Raw genomic sequence first — 19,120 nt, forward strand, 5'->3', positions numbered from 1 at the left:
TGACTCCAGCAGGGTCCTCACTGCAGCCTGGCTCCGGGCAAGCCTGCAGCACAAACTGCCGTGCTGGGGCTGACGAGCCACCTCTCAGCGCCGTGGATACAGGTGGGTCCATGGTGCCGTTATTTCCCTTGAGCTCGCATGCTGCACTCAGCACAATAAAAGCCCCAAATGTCAGATGCTATTTTACCATCTATGTTGGCAGGAAGATGTTCCCTCAAATTCCTTGGAAATGTATATTGTGTTGGAGAGATCGTCTGCCCAGTGCGTGCCTGTCTGAGTGCCTGCACGGAACAGCATCTCTCTTCCACCTCACATTTGGAAAAAAGAACTAACAGAAATGCTCTTTTCACTTCAGCAAAGCAGATTGCTCCACACCAGCACACCTAAGTATTCTTTCCTTGTAGGGGGAGAGTCTTCTCCCCTCTGCAAGTCACCTCATTGCCAGCTCTGTAGGTGTAAGACCTCCTGAAGAAAGTCTTCAGGATAACACAAATCCAATCTGAAAGCTGGCTGGAGGCAAAGGAAACCAGCTTTGCTGTGAATTTTTATTTTTATTTAATTCTTCCACGTAAGTCCATTATCAAAAGATCTCAACTGCAATTTAGACACCCACAGGAATTTACAAGAAGAAGGTAAAGGCAGGTTGCAAAATCTATAGCATACCTGCACGCTCTACTGTGATTCAGAACGGCAGCAGCCACGCAGCCAGTGATGCTGGATGGTTTCCAACACCAGATCCTTCTGTCAGTTTTTAATCTCTACAATGTATTTCCGTTCATCGAAACCTGCTGAACCTGGCAAACCCCATTATTTTTCCATAGCCCCACTGTTTGAAATATCTGCTTAGTTAGGCTCAGCTAGCAATGCAGCTAACCAAGTTTAAAGAGTAAGCGGAGACCGAAAGGACCTCAATCAGCCTCACTGTACAGCAATCCAGCAGCAACTCAGGAAACAGAACAAAATTCAAATTCCCTGGACTGTAGCTCTAAACAGCGGTGTGTACTTCTGCACTCACCACAGTGCTCATGTTCGAGACGCGCATCTATTGACTGCAGGGGAATCTGCATCGGGGAAAAAAAAAAACAACAAAAAAGGCTCAAGGAGAGGATGTTCTGCCTTGCAGCACAGATTCTTCAAAACGCTCCTTTTCAGATCCTCAAAACGGTTTTCAGCATTCAAAAATTCATTTTCACTTTGAGATATGGAGGGCTTATTATCCACTTCAACTCTATTTGTTTTAGCGAAAAAGAGACACCCCGAGTGGCTTAAAAGCAGTGCTTGGAAACGGCTGATTATTTTCTATCCTTGCAGCTGATGTCTAGCAGCTCAGCCAGACAAACAGTGCTTCCTCTCACGCGTACAGATAAGGGCTTTAATATTGAGCCGCACACCGTGAAAGGAAACAGCTATATCCACTTTGTCAGCAAGCACCTATTTTGCATTTAAATTGGCTTTGGTCAACAGGAATACTGTGGTTAAGGATACCAATATTTGGAACATTCTAGATGGAAAATATCTGTGTACAGGTCATTTTTATTATTCGACATAACTCAAAGAATGCCTGAGCAATGAGATCTCTGTTACAAACGACTATATAGGCTAAATGAGACTGCGTATCTATCCCGAGGCCACAGAGTAGGACCAGATAACTGGGGAACTGACACTGACCAGCCGCCTGGGACAAGGCCCTGCTCTGGATAACACAGTTACTATGATCAGCAGATGTTTTTCCAGCACAGAATTTAGTCATTGGTTGGTACCTCCTAACGTAACAGTTCCAAGGGATTTTGTGTCTTTCTTACACCTTTTGGTATACAGGACTTGGTGTGAAGGGTCTCCTGTATCTCCTCAGTGACTACAAAAAATCCAGCCCTCGGCTCCCCCCATTCAGAGGTACATAATTCATTTTGATTTATATCTAACCCATGCCCACAATAATTTTAAAGCTTTGGTTGTACTGCTTGGCACATCACAGCAGCAGAAGAGAAGGGCGAGCAGGAAGGCAAGTGCAGCCTTCTCCACCATCCCTAGGACACCACCATCAGAAATTCAGAAGTCCCCGGTGATTTTCTTGCACCACTAAGCAAAGAAACCACCTCGGGTTCACTTTCCAACCTTGTTTATCCTGGAACTAACACAGACCTACCCCACAAGCACACTTAAGGAAAAGTACTGACACATGGCTAGTAACCGATCAGTAGCCAAGTCCAAAATATTGGTATTATCAAGGCTGTAAAACCTGGCATGTTGAATGTATTTAGTTCGCAGGGTCCACAGCTTCCAGCTAATAAACCCCCAGCTGAGTGTGTCTTCTGAAACCTGCCAGGAGGGTGGCGAAACCTGGGACCGGTGTCTGCCAGGCTAGATCCTGACTGCTGAGTTACCGAGCCACGTCTTGGCTCCTGTCACACTCCATGCCCAGCACAAGATTAAAAAAAAAAAAAATTCTCCCTCCTGAGATGGAGGATGGGTGTTAGAGCATAACTGAACCCTACGGCCAGGTAGAGCTATATTCACCAGTAAAGAGCCTCACGTACTCCTTGAACACACGTTCTATGTGTTAATATTATTTTAGATCAATTCTGTGTCACAGCAACAAGAAAACTGTATTGCTGTCACACTTTAAATTGGCATCTTTAAAATCACCATCAGGCTTCTCTGATGTGTGGTGAGGCCCTTGATGCTAAAGCACCTTTCATTACTTTACGTATTTCAAACTCCCAAGTTACTAAGAGCAATTCCCCATCAGTGCATTATGCCATTAACAAAAAATATATACATTTTCTATATAACAGCTGAACCATTACATACTTAAATTCAGGGCTCCACAGTCCCTTGTTATATAAAATACTTTTATCTTTATTTCAGCAACTAATGCTGTTATCACATCTTCTCAAAAGCCCTGCTTTTCTTCTGCTTGCCCAGCTCCATAAACACAACTGCTAAAACCCCAAAGTAAAATAAATAAATAAATTCTTTAAAACCGCACATTAGACGATCAGCATTTTGAAAACAAGTGGGACGGTGTCCAACTTCCAAGGTATCAGAAACGCTCACTGAGGCACGGAACAGCATCTTAGTGCAGTAATGAATCCTTGCTCTCCTCTGTTCTCTCTCTAATCCTTCACCTGCTGAGATTTCCTCTGTGCCTGTAATAAGGCTTCAGGTTTTGCCATACTTGCACCTTTCAGTCACTGTGGTACTGGCGAAACACCTCGGCACGGATCTGGCGGGTAACTGGAGGAAGGGTGGCCAGCAGTTCAGGAACACCAGCCAGCCATTCCTGTAGAGTAAGGGGCTGCTGGGGAGCACCCCTGGGGATGGGAGCGCGCAGCAGCACCGCACGTCAGCCCCAAGAGATACAGAGCAGGCGTACCGATTCGCACATCTGTATACACAAGGCTGCTTTTTGGGTTTTTCAACCTTCTGTGGTCTCCGCTGGCCCAGCTATGGTCCCACCCCACCGCTAGCACCGCCGGCTGAGCGTGCCACGTCACCCGCGTGGAGACCGATGCTCATTCTTTACGTCTAGCCGAGACTCTGTCAAGCGAACCGATTACTGGTGAACTCGAGACCTTCTGCTGTATCATCTCGCGTGGAAAATCCCACGAGCATCTTAAGCACCGACAAAAGCAATAAGCTGGCATCAGGCAGGAGGGGCTGAGGGCAGTAGCTGAAGCGTGGCCATGCCACCAGCCGCAGCTGGCAAGCCAAGCCCCTGCTGCCACTGAAGGGAGGTCTACAACAGAAAGGGCTCCCACAGAGGGAGAACAGCTACTCCTTGTGGAAAAGGAAGCCAGCTAGTATTAGCAGCAACATCTGGCTCCCACCATTTTCAACCCCCGGGTACCAGCAGCAGAGAAGCCAGCCGGCCCTTCTCTTCCGTTTTTTTCTGAGCTCTCTGTCCCAGGTCTGTCTATTCCATTTCCCATTCCTCTGGCCATGGAAAGAATGAGACCCCCACTTCTGGGATAACTGAATTCCTGTTACCCTGTTCCAGTATTGCCTGACCTGCTCTGGAAGTTCAACCTGAGTGTGGGTGATCGCTGTGTGCTTGTTCTTGCCTAAGCACTCAGCTTCTGTGATCTCCAAGGTGAAGGACAAACAAATATAGTACCTCGTACCACGGTACCGTAACTGGGGATTACTTTGGTGAGTCTACCTTGTAGCAAAAGTGCAACGCTGTGTATACACACCGAGCTTTGTCTTGGCAGAGCTAACCCACGACTCTGAAATCAAGCCACCTGGATTTTTCTCAGCGCAAAAGACAAGCCTACGGCTTTAAACCCTCAGCGACCAGCGTAACCAGCACTCCAGCCAACACAGGTGGCTTTTTTTCTTTGTGAGTTCATGTTGACACAGCTAGAAGGAAGCAACAAAGAAAAAAATGTGTGTATTGAATGGTGCAAGAAAGCACCAACTGAACAAGATAAAACCCACCAAACTACATTTTTCCAACCTCAGCACTATCTTTATGCCAAATTCTTCCAAGAATCGGGTTCAAAAAGAATGAAAATAGTTGTAGGCAATGAAGACAGAATATTTTTAACCACCACATTCACCTACTCAAACTTTCTAATCCATTTTCTAGTAATTAAGAAATTACAAAGTAATTAAGTAATTAGAAATTAAGAAAAAAGGGATTAACTGCCTTTTCATCTAGTTTTAGCACTCCTTTCAAAGTTGGTGACTACCGATCACGGAGGCACTGACAGAACACCCATAAATACGCAAACTTTGCATTTGCTATGAGTACACAACAAAGCTTTTGGGTTTGTATATAGCTTTACTCAGGTGTTACGTGTTATATTAATGGCAATCCACGAGAAAAGGCAAGTGAGGGAAGAAAGCTGAAGGCTTAGAGTTCAGGAGCTTCACATGTCTCATTTGACCCACTTCATTTTCTCATCTTAATATGATGACTACTGTATCTAACAGGTACGAAGTGGCTGTATCAGTCACACCTGACCTACCTCACCTGTGGGTTCTTTATTCTAATTTAACCATTTCTGCGTTTAAATGTTGAAATATGGCCTTACAAAGTAACTCACCACCTGGCTCTTCTTTAATTGCAAAGCTTCATGCTGATACCCAACACATTCAAGGTCATTAAAACTAAAGATCTATAGAACCAATAATGTCTAGAAACTTTTTTCAAATTTCTTCTCCCAAATGGGCTTTTAACACAGTGACACTAACAGAAGCACAGTTTCTCAAGTGCCCAGAAAAACTTGTATCAATTTTCCTGAAATTCCTTTTAAGAAGAAAATGAGGAAGCTCCAAAATACTGAGATGTTCTGCTTTTGAATGTTTAATCACAAAGATTCTGTTCTTATTTGTAAAATGTCTATTTGAAACATTGCTTAAATAATTCCTTCTGGATCCAATGACAATAAGAGAGCAGCAATAAGGAATGCTTTCAAACATGAAGAAAAGAGAAAACTAACAAAAACTTAATATAACATATTAATTTGGAACAAATAAAAAATAACTAAAACTAAAAGCAGAAGACAAAAATTTAAATTCTTCTTTGAGTTTTGTTAAGCTTAAACCAGCAGAGATTCACGCAGACCAGAAGAAAATCCTGTATTCCCAGTATTTAAGTATCACAAATCAAACCACCCGGCGGACTTGGCTGAAACCCACGCTCTGCAGAGCTGGTGAGTGTGCAGCTGAGGCACGGAACTGGCTCCACAGCAACATAATTCTATAAACTGTAGTTCCTATTTCATTCTTTATTCACAGGTCTGATTGATAAAAGTAACTTTACAGTTGTAAGTCTTCTCTAGCACTGGCTTCACGACTACATGATAGTTCTATTAAAAAAAAAAAACCAAACCAACAAAACCCCCAGAAGAGTATCCGATAGCCTTAAAGCATGAATTAAAAAGCTTAGGAAATGAGTCAAAAAGCCATTGTCAAAGGGAATCATTATTCAATAACATTTTTCATTTTTGATTAATGACATTCTAAAGGCTGTCTTCTGGGACTCATAAAAGATCCAGCACTATCAAACAGTACAGTGGCCTGGAAGTGAAAAATACAGTCCTGCTAATAAAATCTGCAGATGACACATGGATAGAAAGAGCTGTAAAGAACAAGAAGAAGGGCCAGAAAATTGCAGACATATATTTGACTTCCTGGAAACAGCATACTCGCATGAAACACACCACTGTGCCGACTCCGGACCAAAAGGACGCAGGGCTTACCTACAGCACAGAGCCACAGACCTCCAGCTGGGGTCGAATCCCATGAAGAGGTGGGCTCAGCCCCAGGAAAACACCGTTCAGACTTTTCCAAAAGTTTGGTATTTTTTCTGCTCTCTGGGAAGAACCAGGGATGGGGGAATGAGAGGCACGTGCTGTGAAAGCCAGCCATTGACCTGGCTCTCCCTCTTGTCTCACTCCTCGATGGCAAGCGGACCAAAATAATCCTTCAGAAATATGCTTTTTTTTTTCCCCCCACTCCTAATTTTTAATTGTATCAGTGCCATTCATAGCAGCAGCCCCACAGGGCAGCTGCACCGGCCCCACGCAGGAGGCCACACAGCACAGCGTGGGGCTGGGAGCAAATGCTGGCATGGGGAGAAGCTGCAGCAAGCAAACGCGGAGTTGGGCTGCGGCAGAACGGCTAGTGGGAGCCCTGGTATGTACAAGGATAGGAAAAAGCAAGATGACTAGGGAAGTTTTAATCCTGGATTGCCAGTGAGACCAATACTGGAATACTGCATCTGGACCTGGAAGATGCAGTCGGGCGAAAAAAATAAAAAATTAAGACGATGCGGAGCAGAGCCACTGCGCTGCGCAGGGTGTAAATGCCTCGCAGCAGGAGGTTTAAGAGCACAAGCTCCTCAGTTTGCACAAGACAGCACGGACAGCTGAGCTGGTTGCGGCATGCAAGTACCTTCACAGGGATAAAATAAGTAACGGTGCAGAATGCTGTACCTGGGCACAAAACCACATGCCGGATCCAAGATGGGAAGCAGAAACCAGAAAGAATCTAAACGAGATTTTGAACAGCGAGAGATTACCACGGAAAATGATACCTTTCCCACCTCCTGTTACACCCCAGTGAGAGCTGGATGCTTTTCCAGAACAGCATTTAATAGTTCTTAATTTTCAAAAAATGCTACTGGAATAAAGTTGGATGAAAGAGAGAAGCTTCAATAGCTGAAAGATGTAATCTCTGTGAAGGCACAGGCAGGATGAACCAGCTCTCCCATTTCCATGCAACTGAACCTGGATGCCAAACAGGGAAACCACTGGGCTGATGTGCACTGGTGTGATACCAAAGACCAGTGCTTGGCGCAATGCAGCAGCACCTGAGGGCTTCTCACGGAGTGGGGAGCTGCCCCTCCTGCCCTCCCACTCCCCAAATGCCATGTTTTCTGCACAGATACCACAGGCTACGGCTACACCTTTGATGGTTTCTACTCCACTTAATAACAGGCAGCAGCAAAAACGTGCTGTGCATTGAAGGTTTAAGACAGCTGAAAACAAATGCGATGCAACATAAATAGTTGAAGGTATTTTAGTACCGATTATTACTTTTCATATTGAATAACAAATGAGTGATGAAGGTCAAATAAACATGAATAAGAATAACATTCCATGCCAGCTACAGGTTACCACAATATAAAACATATGCTTCTTCACTGTTTATGAGTTCCACATTTAGGGCCAGATGTATGTGTGTTAAACAAGCACTCTGCGAGTTTTATCAGGGTGTCCACTCCATGATCAAGCCTGGGTTTAGTAGCGAGAGGGACCAGGACCTTACCCACTGCGGGGACATCGCCTCCTCTCAGGCTACAAGGATTCCTATATGACACATACGGGGCTTTCAACACTGTCACTGCAGAAGCTGTGGCAGTTTTCCTAAATATGCTGGAACTCCAAGACTTTAAAACATGGGAAATCCAAGGAAGGAAGAGATTTCATTTTGATGCGTTTAGTTTTAACATCAAAAGGTGCCAACCAAGTCTTATTGAGAAAAAATTGCCGTCAAACTAGTATTTGTGCACATCAGTTCTACTCGCAAACCTAAAATACAGTAGTAAGCAAACCACAGTCTGATACAACGATCCATTTAATTAACTTTATATAAGCAGTTTCCTTCACTGACTTCAAATCTTGATGATTTCCAGGGGAAGACAACAACATTGTGGGGCTGACTCCTTAAAGCAGAATAAAAATGTAGAACTTTTATAAACAAAAAATTAGGTGATAGTAAACATAACATGTGCTATTCCATATAAACATGTCTCACCTGAATTTTTGGGAAGACAAGATTTGTACTGGCAAAAGAAATCACAGAAAAGGTTGTGAAGCTGTAAGGATGACAAGTGAGAGTAGAATACACAAAATGTTTAAAAATTTTAGAGTTAAAGGAAGAGCAGCTGCATCGTGAAATCACAAAAGCCAAGGGACTTGAGCAATCAAAGGAAAGGAAAGACAAAAACTATTAGAGCTTTTCTTTTTCTGCATCACCTGCTTAATAAATAAAATTTGTTATTTTATTATCTGTGTATCTTATTTATCTGCAGAAAAAAGAATTTTTTTTCTGCTCCAAAGACAAGGTGAGAGGATCAGGGCAGAATCTGGTTGTTCCTGCCCCACAGAGGAGGAAGAAGCGGAGGCCAGACCACTCCTAGGGACATCCCGAGAGCAGGGAAGGGCGCAGACAAGGATTCCATCTGCTGAAAACAGCCAGTTCTAATAGCGACCACCCAAGCTCCCTTATTGCTTCTTTGGCAGCAGCAACAGCAGCAGCATGCCAGCACTAATGCCACCCAGGGAAAAATAGTCTTCAAAAGCTCAAACGCTGTCAGCTCCTCCTCATTGCAAGAGTTAGAGACTTAGAAAAGTGTAGACTGGAAGGGCTCTCCAGTAGGCACAGACCAACCTCCTGCTCAGGCAGGGATAGCTTCAAAGGCAGAGCATGCTGCTCGTGAGAGTCTCTCCAAGGATGGAGAAGCCAGGGCCACCCTGGGCAGCGCTGCTTCCCCTTACGCTGAGCCAGAATTTGCTTCGCTGGAAATCCAGACCATTCCTTCTCATCTCCTGACTGTGTGCCCCTGAAGGGCGTTTGGCTCCAGCCTCTCCAGGACCTTCTTTTCGGTGGCAGGAGACTGCAATCAGATCACTTTCCCTGAGCTTTCCGGTCTTCAGGCTAAGCTGCCCCAACCCTTTCACCCTTCCCTGCTGCAGTCAGCCCCCTGCCCTCCCAGGGCTCCTCTGCCAGACCTGGGCTCTGAATATCCCTTTGTTGTGGTTTAACCCCCACCAGAAACTAAGTACCACTCCCTCCCTGCCCCCCTGCAGCGGGATGGGGAGGAGAACTGGGGAAAAGGTAAAACTTGAGGGCTGAGATAAGAACAATTTAATAATTGATATAATAACAATGATAACAACAACAATTGTAATGTCAAGGAGAGAGAAGGGGAGAGGAACACAATCCAAAGGGAAGGGAAAAAGCCCCAAGTGACGCACAGCACAACTGCTCCCCACCTGCTGACCGATGCCCAGGCCCCACCCAACTCCCCCCAGTTTCTATACTGAGTACGATGGTCTATGGTATGGAGCACCCCTACGGCTAGTTCGGGTCAGCCATCCCGGCCGTGTCCCCTCCCCATTTCTTGTGCCCCTCCAGCCCTCCCGCTGGCAGGGCCTGAGAAACTGAAAAGTCCTTGACTTATATAAACATGACCCACGACAAGTACAACACCAGTGTGCTATCAGCATTGTTCTCACACCACATCCGAAACACAGCACTGTGCCAGCCGAGAAGAAAAATTAACTCTATCCCACCCAAAAGCAGGGCACCCCGTCCTCTGGGGGGGCTCAAACCTGGACTCAGCGTGTGAGATGCAGCCTCAGGACTGCTGGGTGGGAGGAATCAGCATCCCACCCGACACGCTGCCAGCCCGCCCTTGTCCCCACACGCTGCTCGCTCCTGTTGCCACCCACCATGACTCCCAACGCCCTTTTTGCACTGATACTATCGACGTTTGGTTCCCAGCCTGCACAGACTATGCAGTTATTTCTGCCCAGGGAGGAGCCCTGGGTTTTGCACTTGCCTTTGCTGAACCTCAGGAAGTCCAGCCCACCCCTGCTGAGGTTCCTCTGATCAGCAGACCTGTCTTTCTGTCTGTCCACCACCTATTCTCTGGATTTTGCCGCCTGAAAATGAAGGTTTTGCCACTTGAAAAACAGGGCACATCCTCTTCTGGTGTCTAGGCCTGAAGATGCTAAACAGTCCCAGTCCCACTATAAACCCCAGAAACGTTTACCCAGCCGCCTGCTAAACCCACTGACCGCTATGCCCTGTGCTCCTGCCAGGCCACCTAGTTCTTCACCCCATCTGCAGTTCACCCATCCGCTCTGAACCTCCTTAGTTTGGCTTTGACGGGAAATTGAGAGCCTAGAAATCATTACGGCAGAGCCTGCTGGCGTGTAACTACAAATCGCTTGTATGAAATGGCTGCTAATTCCCCTGAACAGAGCGCTAAACACCAGGCAGGCAGGCAAATGAGAATACAGCAAAGCTCTCCAGAAGAATGCCCTTCAACCCTGGATTAAGAGGATTATACCACTTAGCATACCATTTTTGCAACCCCTTGGGTCCAAGTTTTCTGCAGATAAGTTGAGAATTGAAATTCCCCAGCGTAAAGCTACGCAGTCCTTGCACAAACTACACAGCAGTCCACTTTTGTAGGTCTCTTTGCATGTCTGTACGAAGCAGTTTCAGAATAACTGGAAATCTCGAAAGCAGGACCACACAGCAAAACAACCATGTGTCATGGTCACACTGCAATATGACTAATTTTATTAAAATATATGTTGGAGGATTGCTATCACACAGCGTTGCTTTGGAGTATATTTAAAAACCCCTTATCTCGGATCATCTGCAAACTGTTCCACTGTCTACTATTTATGTGCATCAAAGCAACGCTACAAAACCACTGCTACGCCTTCCACGGAAAAATTCACATTTGCCACTGAAAAATACGAATAGAGTTGACGGGACCTGGACAACAGCGGATAATTCTGATTTTCCTAACGAAGTTCATTACCACGGACGTGTCAGAAGGTTAGGCAAGGCTGCCCTCAAGCAAGAGCACCCCACAACAGCTACCAGCTGGGCCTGGTTTGGTTTCGGTATTAACCCTTTGCCACCTCATGTCGTAACACGTGGCGCTCTCTGTGCAAGACAGACTCTGTGTGCCCTAGCTATGGCACTACCCAAGTAACTATGAGTTACTAGTTGCAAGATTTCTGGAACTACAGCGATAACGATCCTGCCATCCAAACCACGGAACAGAATGAAAGCCTTTAAAGAACTTTTTTTTTTTTTTTTTTTTTTTTGAAACTTCACTCTGCAACCAGAGCAGCATAGTAGAAATTCCTTTAAATTTATATGAAGCCTGGATTTTGCAAACAAACAGATGAATCCCAGATTGCAAAAATACACGTGCTATTAACATGAACTCTCAGAATAAACAAAAGCACTGCAAATTCCTTCTGCAGAATGTTACTTCATGTACAGTACATACCTTTGTGCAATCTGGTAGAATGACCAGGGCAGTCGAGGGGATTTGCCCCAACTTATCCCAGCTGGCAACTTGTCCCATGATTAAACATAGCACTAGAGAACTGAAAGAAACTTTCTGAGTCATCAGGTCCCGTCCCTTAGTAGCGCAGGCTCCCACGCACTGTCTAACCCTATTATAATCCTGTCAAGCTTCATCTTAAACCTCCTCAGGTTGTTTGCACCATTATTTGCTTAGTTAATACAATTCAAAACCATTTAAATGGGTAGTTAAGTATTTCCTATGTAAACCCTGCAAACCCCACATTTCTTAACTTATTTACTAGTACATAATGCACCGAAACATGTTAATACTCCAGGAAAAAAAGAGTTGGTGAGAACATGTATTTAACTAAAGTCAATCATTCACATCTTATAAATATTAGTAATAATGATACTCTTCCTCCCATGGTTGTTCCGTGTAAGTATCTCCGTTTACTAGGAGATAAGTAGTTACTTCATAGAGAATTTTTTTTTTTTTAGTGTTATTTTCAGAGCGGCAAAAATCAGCCAGAGCTGTAACGTGATGCTCTTGATACCAGTTATTGTCTTCTGCAGCCACTTGCAGCTGACCCGGAGGAACGGCGAGATACATATTGCAAAGTCCGGTACTTTTGCTCCAAAGCTACACAAAACTTCAGAGGCCATCACCCAGCCAGCTTCAGTAGCACTTTCCAAAGACTGAAATTATAGGGTAAGCCATCCATGAAATGTTTTCCTACCACAAGGATTTTAATTTAAACTACTGCAGTACAGGCTCTAGCCCACACAAGCATCTAGGACAGGAGGCATCTAGGAAACCCCACTGCCAGCATCACCTGCTCCAAGAAACTCATCCGAAGGGCTCTCCCGGAGCCCACCGGTGGGACCTTCTCCGCGGGCACCCGGCTCCCGATAGTCCTGTTGCAGCATCCCTACCCGTCTGAAGGATACTTCTCTCGGCTTCTAGTCAGAATCATAAATGCTGCCCCAGCAATCAGCTAAGGCAGAAGAAGAGGAAAGGTTGTGCCTGGACAATTAACTAATTGTAAATAGTAAAAATCTAAATTAACTAAAGTATACTACCTATTTCAAAACACGAGCATGAGAAAAGTACGTAACTCCTAATACTCCGGTGAAGTTAAAGTCTCTTTGGAGCCCAGTCTCCATCCAGGTCATAATAAAGTAACAATTTTATCTGCACTGGATTTCCATATTTATTATTTAACTATTCTAACGGGCCTTGTAAATTCTAGCGTAGAGGAGGCCAGAGACAGAAAAAGGCACCATAATAAAAGGGACTGGGCAGAGCTCTGGATTAAGTCCAGCAGCCTAACGGGAGACGCAGGAGAGGAGCTCGTGCACCCGAGATTTCCTGAGCGTGGACAGGCAGAAAAACCCAAGCAGGAACTGTGCGCAGAGAGGTTTTACACAAGATAGCAATAAAGCAGATTTTTCCTTTTCTGAGAACACCTCCCTTCGTCACAGCTTAGTGAACTGCCTGGACACAAACACATACACAGACCGAAGTGTGCAAACACAAATGCTTCATTGGGTGGCCAAAGAATTAGCCTGATTCGTATTTAGACTGATTATTTAACGGTATCTGCCTTCAAGTTAATCTCAACACCTGTAAATGCACTTTTATTTTCCAAGTCTTACTTTGACTGCTTCTAGGTGGACTGGCTCCCACACGGACTCATCTGTAGAATTTGAGACCAAAGATGAACTTTGGCACCAATCCTCAGAATCTAACTTTATTGACTTGAATGCAGCTCCCCACAGGGGCTGGGATCTCCATGAGGGAAGAAGATGACCACACTGTACGTGTCATTTACACAAAGACATATGCTATTTATGAAAAAAGGAAGCGGCCATTTAACTAAAAAGTTTTTACAGATATTTATGCTGATTTCAGGAGAACATATAAAAGTGTAACATCACCAGTGCCATGCAAGGAATAGATTCTCTCAGATTTAGTGATGATGGTGACCTACACCCCACATCCTCGGCATAAAAGTTCAGGGCAAATGCTCAGTGTAACTGATGTGCTAAGGCAAAGAAAGTGTTTATATCATTTAGTGCTGATTCCATGGATAGATAAGCTCAGTCATTTGCTGCTTTAATTATTATTTCTATTATTTCAACTGTTGTCATACTGAGCAAATCACCTTCTTCTAAACTTAGTAGCCCAGAAAGATCTTATTTTAACAATCTTATCCAGAAAGATCTTATTTTAACAATCTTATCTCTTCTGACATCAATTATTTTTATTGATGCATGACAGCAAATTTCTGAAAAAGCAATAAAAAGAGAAACTAAACAGCAAATAGCTTCCAGCAGGAGGACTTAACCACTGGATAGAGTATAACTTTAAGCATAATTGGCAAAGGAGCAAGAGCAACACCTACCACAGATTTGGGTTTGCTGACTGCCACCAGATTGGCCAGAAAGTCTTCATCATACAGTTGGCTAAAAACATGGGCATCGTAAGCCACCGTTATGGAGATTTCTTCCATCATTTTGCTGGCAATCTGCCGTTAGCGGCCCGAGCAGGTTGACAATCCAAGGCTGAACCTTGGCTCAGTTCCGTGTCGGTTGCTCACACCCACCTGAAGAAGCTAATGAGGAAGGAGCGTCACCAGAGAATGACCCAGCAAACCAGCTCCCCTGGGGGTCCTCCTCTCAAGGGCGCCTTTGGGTATCACGGGAAGCGCGGCCGAAACACCTGCTCACCCTCCCAACACCCAACTTGCAAAAGGCACTGGCTGCAGCTTGGGGAAGGCCAGGGAACCTGCTTTAACTGCAGTCTGAGGCTCAAGATGAGGAAGCAGTAGCCAAACCAGATTAGTATTAAGCAAGAAAAGATCTGTCAGTGCTTGACAGCGGGACTGGAATCACTTCTGTTCTCCTCAAGCTTTGTCGCAATTGTTTATTCTTTAGATCTGGTTTTCTCCCACAAAAGCTGATATTCTTGTTAGCAGAGTCTTGCTTTCCAATGAATTGCTTCTTCTGGCTTATTTGTAAATTCATGGAGAGGGGTGTAATGATGATTTCTTTCAGGCATTCCTTGGAATTTTCCCACAAGTTTCTAAACCTCTTCTTTAAAGTCTTTAAAACCACTCACTAGATCTGAACAGCATTTTGTGCCACGCAGACACCGATGGCATCAAATCACAACCCTCCAAAAAGTTTTTCAGTTTCCATTTGTCATAGAGGGTAAAACAGCAATGCAAAATGTAATGAAGGCTGTAAGCTCTTCCCTGAATAAACTCACACCACCACAAGTGAAATAAAACCAACGTACACAATCAAAACTTCCCACAGTTGAAGGTTTTTAACTTGAAGTGGGGATTGGTTTGCTTTTAATCAAGAAGTGACATGGTACCTCTTGTCTATGTGTCCTAAACAGCATAGGTACCTTCCAAATTGCTCCTCACTTTCCAACTCATTTATCGTAACATTATCTAAAGCAGTGCAAGGAAAAAAATGGAAAAAAAATAACTGAAAATCTGTATTCTCAAAACGACAAACAAAAATCTAGAAAATAGTAAGTGATTCGAAAACACAAACAAAACAACTCCAAAAGAAACTCCTTTCAGGACACTCAGACAAGGTAAAGCTCCTAACCAAATTCACCTCTTCTGCTTAGACTCGTTCACCGCATTTTTATCTTCTCTGGAAGTCTTTAGTTCTTCCTGGTGGAAAATCACACCTGATCAAGAAACATAAATCATTTCAGCCATCTTCAAAAAGAATATGTGCTGGATGCAGCAAATCCGGTAGAAATTTCCAGTTCAGTTGGCGGTAGCATATGGTTACACTCTCGCTTTCCAGAATAAACAGGGTCAGACCCACCTTGCTTTTCTGTTTTTCCTGTGCTTTTGGAGTATCCTTATCAAAGATTACACAGGTATCTAAATAGCACCAGGTGCTATTTGCAGTTGAATAGGAAACTTGAGCAACAGCTGTAGCGTACAGGATTAAAACCCCACCACGTCTTTCACTTAAGGGTGGGGGGGAATTACATGTTATTGCTAGGAAACAGAGTTCTAATAGGCTTATGGCAAACAAAAAACGCAGCACTTGAGGTTAAATCCTTGAGAATAAAGCAGATTCTGATCATGCTTAACCCTTGCAGGAAGAAGAAAGGTATTTTTTCCTTGAAATGCACCCATCGTGCGTTTTTAAAAGTTCTTCTTCAAAGGCTTGCAATTTTTTTCCAATTAATTCCCACAGCAGAAATGCTTTAGATGCCAATCCCGAAGCTCCGACATCCAGCTCACGAGATCGCTCTCCGTGTCACCTATGCAAAAATCATACCTGCTGTGCTAAATCCTGCCCAGGTTTTCCGAAGCCCTTGAAATGACGGCTTCCTCTTCGCTTCCACTGCCTCATGGGGTGGCTTTATTTGCTCTTGTAGCAAAAGTTCAACGTGTCAGGCTAAGAGTGGCTCCTCCTTGGCTGCCTCTGAGGTGTGCTGACAAAGGCACCTGTTGTAAGAGGTAAAGAAAGTCCCTTCCCACAACCCCTCCCTGCTGGCACCGGCTCCGGAGGCTCCCAACAGGGACCGACCTTAGGTTGGAACAGGCGCAGGGGAGAGAGCAGGCGGTACAACAACAAACATTCCCATGTTAATGAGAGACCAATTTAATTCTGCAATAAGGGCAGGAGGTGGGGAATGCAAATTATCAGACGCACTCCCCAGCTGCAGCTACTCAAATCCCTCCCCTGGTTTCACCATCAGGCATTTCTATTTATAAGGAATTATGGACCAGAACCTACATTCCTCCCCCCCCCCCCCCCCAGTTTTTTTTTCATATCTACAGAGGGTTTGTAATTTTGGCATGTTCTAACTAGCCATTGCCGGAACTAATAACTGATTTTGGATGTTGGCTAATGCATATCTTTACTTTAAAAAGAATGTTTTTCAGCTGTCTTTTCAAGCTAATGGAGCTGAGCTGCCCACAGATCCCTATGGACCTGCAATTTACATCCGCGATAACAGTCTGTGCTGTACCCTGAATCAGCGCACATCATCTTAGGTATCAAACCAGTTAAACTAAATCTTTTGAATGAAACCGACTGAAGCAAATCCGTCCACCCAGACACAGTGGTAGCATGCTCACGCCAGAGGAACTGGAAAGGACGAGGCAAGCAGAGAAATGCCCTTCACCGCCTTCTCAGGCCACACAACACACTCCTCCCAGCATTTCAGCACAGAGCCTTCCCCTCAGCCAGGCTTTCTGAGTGCTGAAGTGATGAATAATCTAGCAAAAGACAATAAAAACCACAGAGTGCAGCTTCATATTTATTTAAAGCAAATAGCGCTTCTCCGTATAACACCGCGTCTACCTCGCAGTAGCCTCCCTCAAAGAACAGGAACGCAGCCCCCTCCATGGCATAGGTTTGAAAGCATACCTCCAAAGCAGGAATTTTTGGAGAAGCGGTTCAACCAAGCAGTCAGGCCGAGAAAGGAGAGCCAGCAGAAGGACAGGTGAGCTGCAGAAAACTTAACTAATTAAGGTAAGTAGTCCTAATTACAGTTGTTGGGATTTATATGCTGGTGGATAATAGAGATGAATGGAAAATTCCTGAATTGAGCAAAACAGCCCGTTTAGCAAAGCCAAATCCTGCTCACTCCCAAGATAAATTCACTCTCACTCCACCCCCAGGAATGTCTTGCTGCTATCTGACGGGGATAGGATCTTCTGATAGACGGAAAGCGTGTTACGTATGTGAGGTATGTGCAGCTTCTTGCTAAGCTCTCCCTTCCTGCCACCACATTTCTGAAATGCAAAGGCGTTTTCTGTGATTTGCTTTCCGTGTATTAATGAAGCTGGGAAGATCACAGCAGTCTTCAGATAAGGAAACATAAAACTCCTTTCAGAGCACTTGGAATGGCATTTGGCAGTCTTCAAGATAAGTTTACAGGGGTTCCCTCCCCCCTCCCCCCCCCCCCCCCCGCCCCCTGCCCAGATCGGAATGAATAACGGTAGTATCAGCTCTTTCCCTAATTGCCTTACCCAGTAATGACCTGTAAGAACTGTTTCAAACACAACCAGCAGGTGAAAAAGACCGGGTTACACATCAAACACTGTGAATCCCAAAGCACAGCTCCATTCTCTCCTCGCCCACAAAGGGCTTCCCAACCACCAGAGAACGGCGGAGAGCCCCGATCTTCTGTCCACACACTAAAGCCCCGCAGCGCTGGTGCTGTGCCGGACCCTCGGCCACCCCAAACACCCGTGCCGGGGTGAAAGGTGGGGGAGCAGCTGCCCGTCCCTCGCACGCCTGCTTATCCCAGGGAAATAAGAAGCGAAGCGTGTACCGCTGTGGTGGTGCAGCCTTTCAGAAGGCTGCGCTTTTATTCATAACCCTGTTCCAGTTTTAGACATTAGAAGGTAAATACCTTTAGAGGTGTTTTGGGATGCAAGGTGAGAAATGAACGCCAAGCCGTTGCTCGCAGCAATGCCCCACACCTTTCGAGAAAAGCAGTTGCCAGGCTCAGGCTGATCTACATGCAGTTCCGCTATGGCTTCTCCAAGTTTTATTTTTTTAATTGAAAATGTCAAATAACACGGCCTATTTCCACCCCACCCCCCCCGCCCCGAAGAAGTGGGTGTATGCACCTGTGTTTCGTTTAAAATAATTCTCCAAATGTGTGGAAAAATCTGGGCTTGCTGTGCTTCAGCATATGTACTTACAGGGGTAAATCCTCCCGATTTGCAGCTACTCCGCATTCTCCTGATTTGAAAGTGGGCAAGATTATAAACTGATTTTTACAGATTAAAGCCAGTAAAGTCATCCCGCCGGGCAGAGCGAGGGTTTCTCTCCCAGCGTGGCTGGAATTGCTGAGGCAGAGGCATTCAAGACAAACCAGTGATGCCGGCGTGTGCTCCCCCTCCAGGTAAACGTGTAGCCCAGCACAGGGAAAAGCTGAGGACTTCTAAGTCTTCATTTTCTGTTGCCAGCTCTGCCTCTTGAATTATTTACTGTAAGCCCAAAGGAAGAGAGAGCACTATCGCCCAGGTCTCCTTCAGTCTTACGGGAAAGCACAAATAGCAAACTCACTGCAAAAGCAGGAGGAACCCTTATAAATACATCTGCTTTGTTATGGATTAAAACGAACGGAGCAGAAAATACCCCAGCTCCCCTCTCCCAGCCTCCCCTAATCAGCTGCGTGCCACACAAAAACTAGTCCTGCTCCCATGCAACAACTGCTGCATAAGGATTTTCTTCCACAAAGTTCCTAGATGATCTTTAAAGCTTATTAAAAGAAGTAAAACTATCAGCCTCACCCCTCAATCTACAGAGGGTGGAAGGCCAGGCCAGCTGCTACCTCCCCAACCTGTTGAAGGTCACTCCCTGTATTTATAAAAGTATATTCTCCATTAATTCTGTACTGTGTATTTGTTCTGTTCTCAAAGAGGTGGTTATTAACGCAGTTAGACAAGGTTTGGGTCAAGTTTGCACTTCATTTCGAGTTTTACATTAACTTGAAATTACCGCTAAACAAGGGCATGAAGCTGCCTAAACCAAATCCACCCGT

The 19,120-nt window shown here is 45.0% G+C and overlaps 1 protein-coding gene across 8 annotated transcripts in view; it reads right to left on the reverse strand.

The window, feature by feature from the left end:
- RABGAP1L (RAB GTPase activating protein 1 like) overlaps window positions 1-19,120 on the reverse strand; it is a 254,528-nt gene that overhangs the window by 21,427 nt on the left and 213,981 nt on the right. Inside the window, exon 1 of one of the 8 annotated variants that reach the window (XM_080407564.1) lies at window positions 13,980-14,240. The exons of 6 other annotated variants lie outside the window; for them this stretch is intronic. In XM_080407564.1, the coding sequence (XP_080263690.1) occupies window positions 13,980-14,090 (111 nt within the window). In that variant the 5' untranslated portion in view covers window positions 14,091-14,240. Of the gene's footprint in view, window positions 1-13,979; window positions 17,511-19,120 lie in introns of those variants that run through there. One more of the 8 variants, XM_080407566.1, reaches the window with a different exon arrangement.

Source organism: Falco punctatus (genome assembly GCF_963210335.1).
Source record: "Falco punctatus genome assembly, chromosome: 11".
NCBI lineage: Eukaryota > Metazoa > Chordata > Aves > Falconiformes > Falconidae > Falco > Falco punctatus.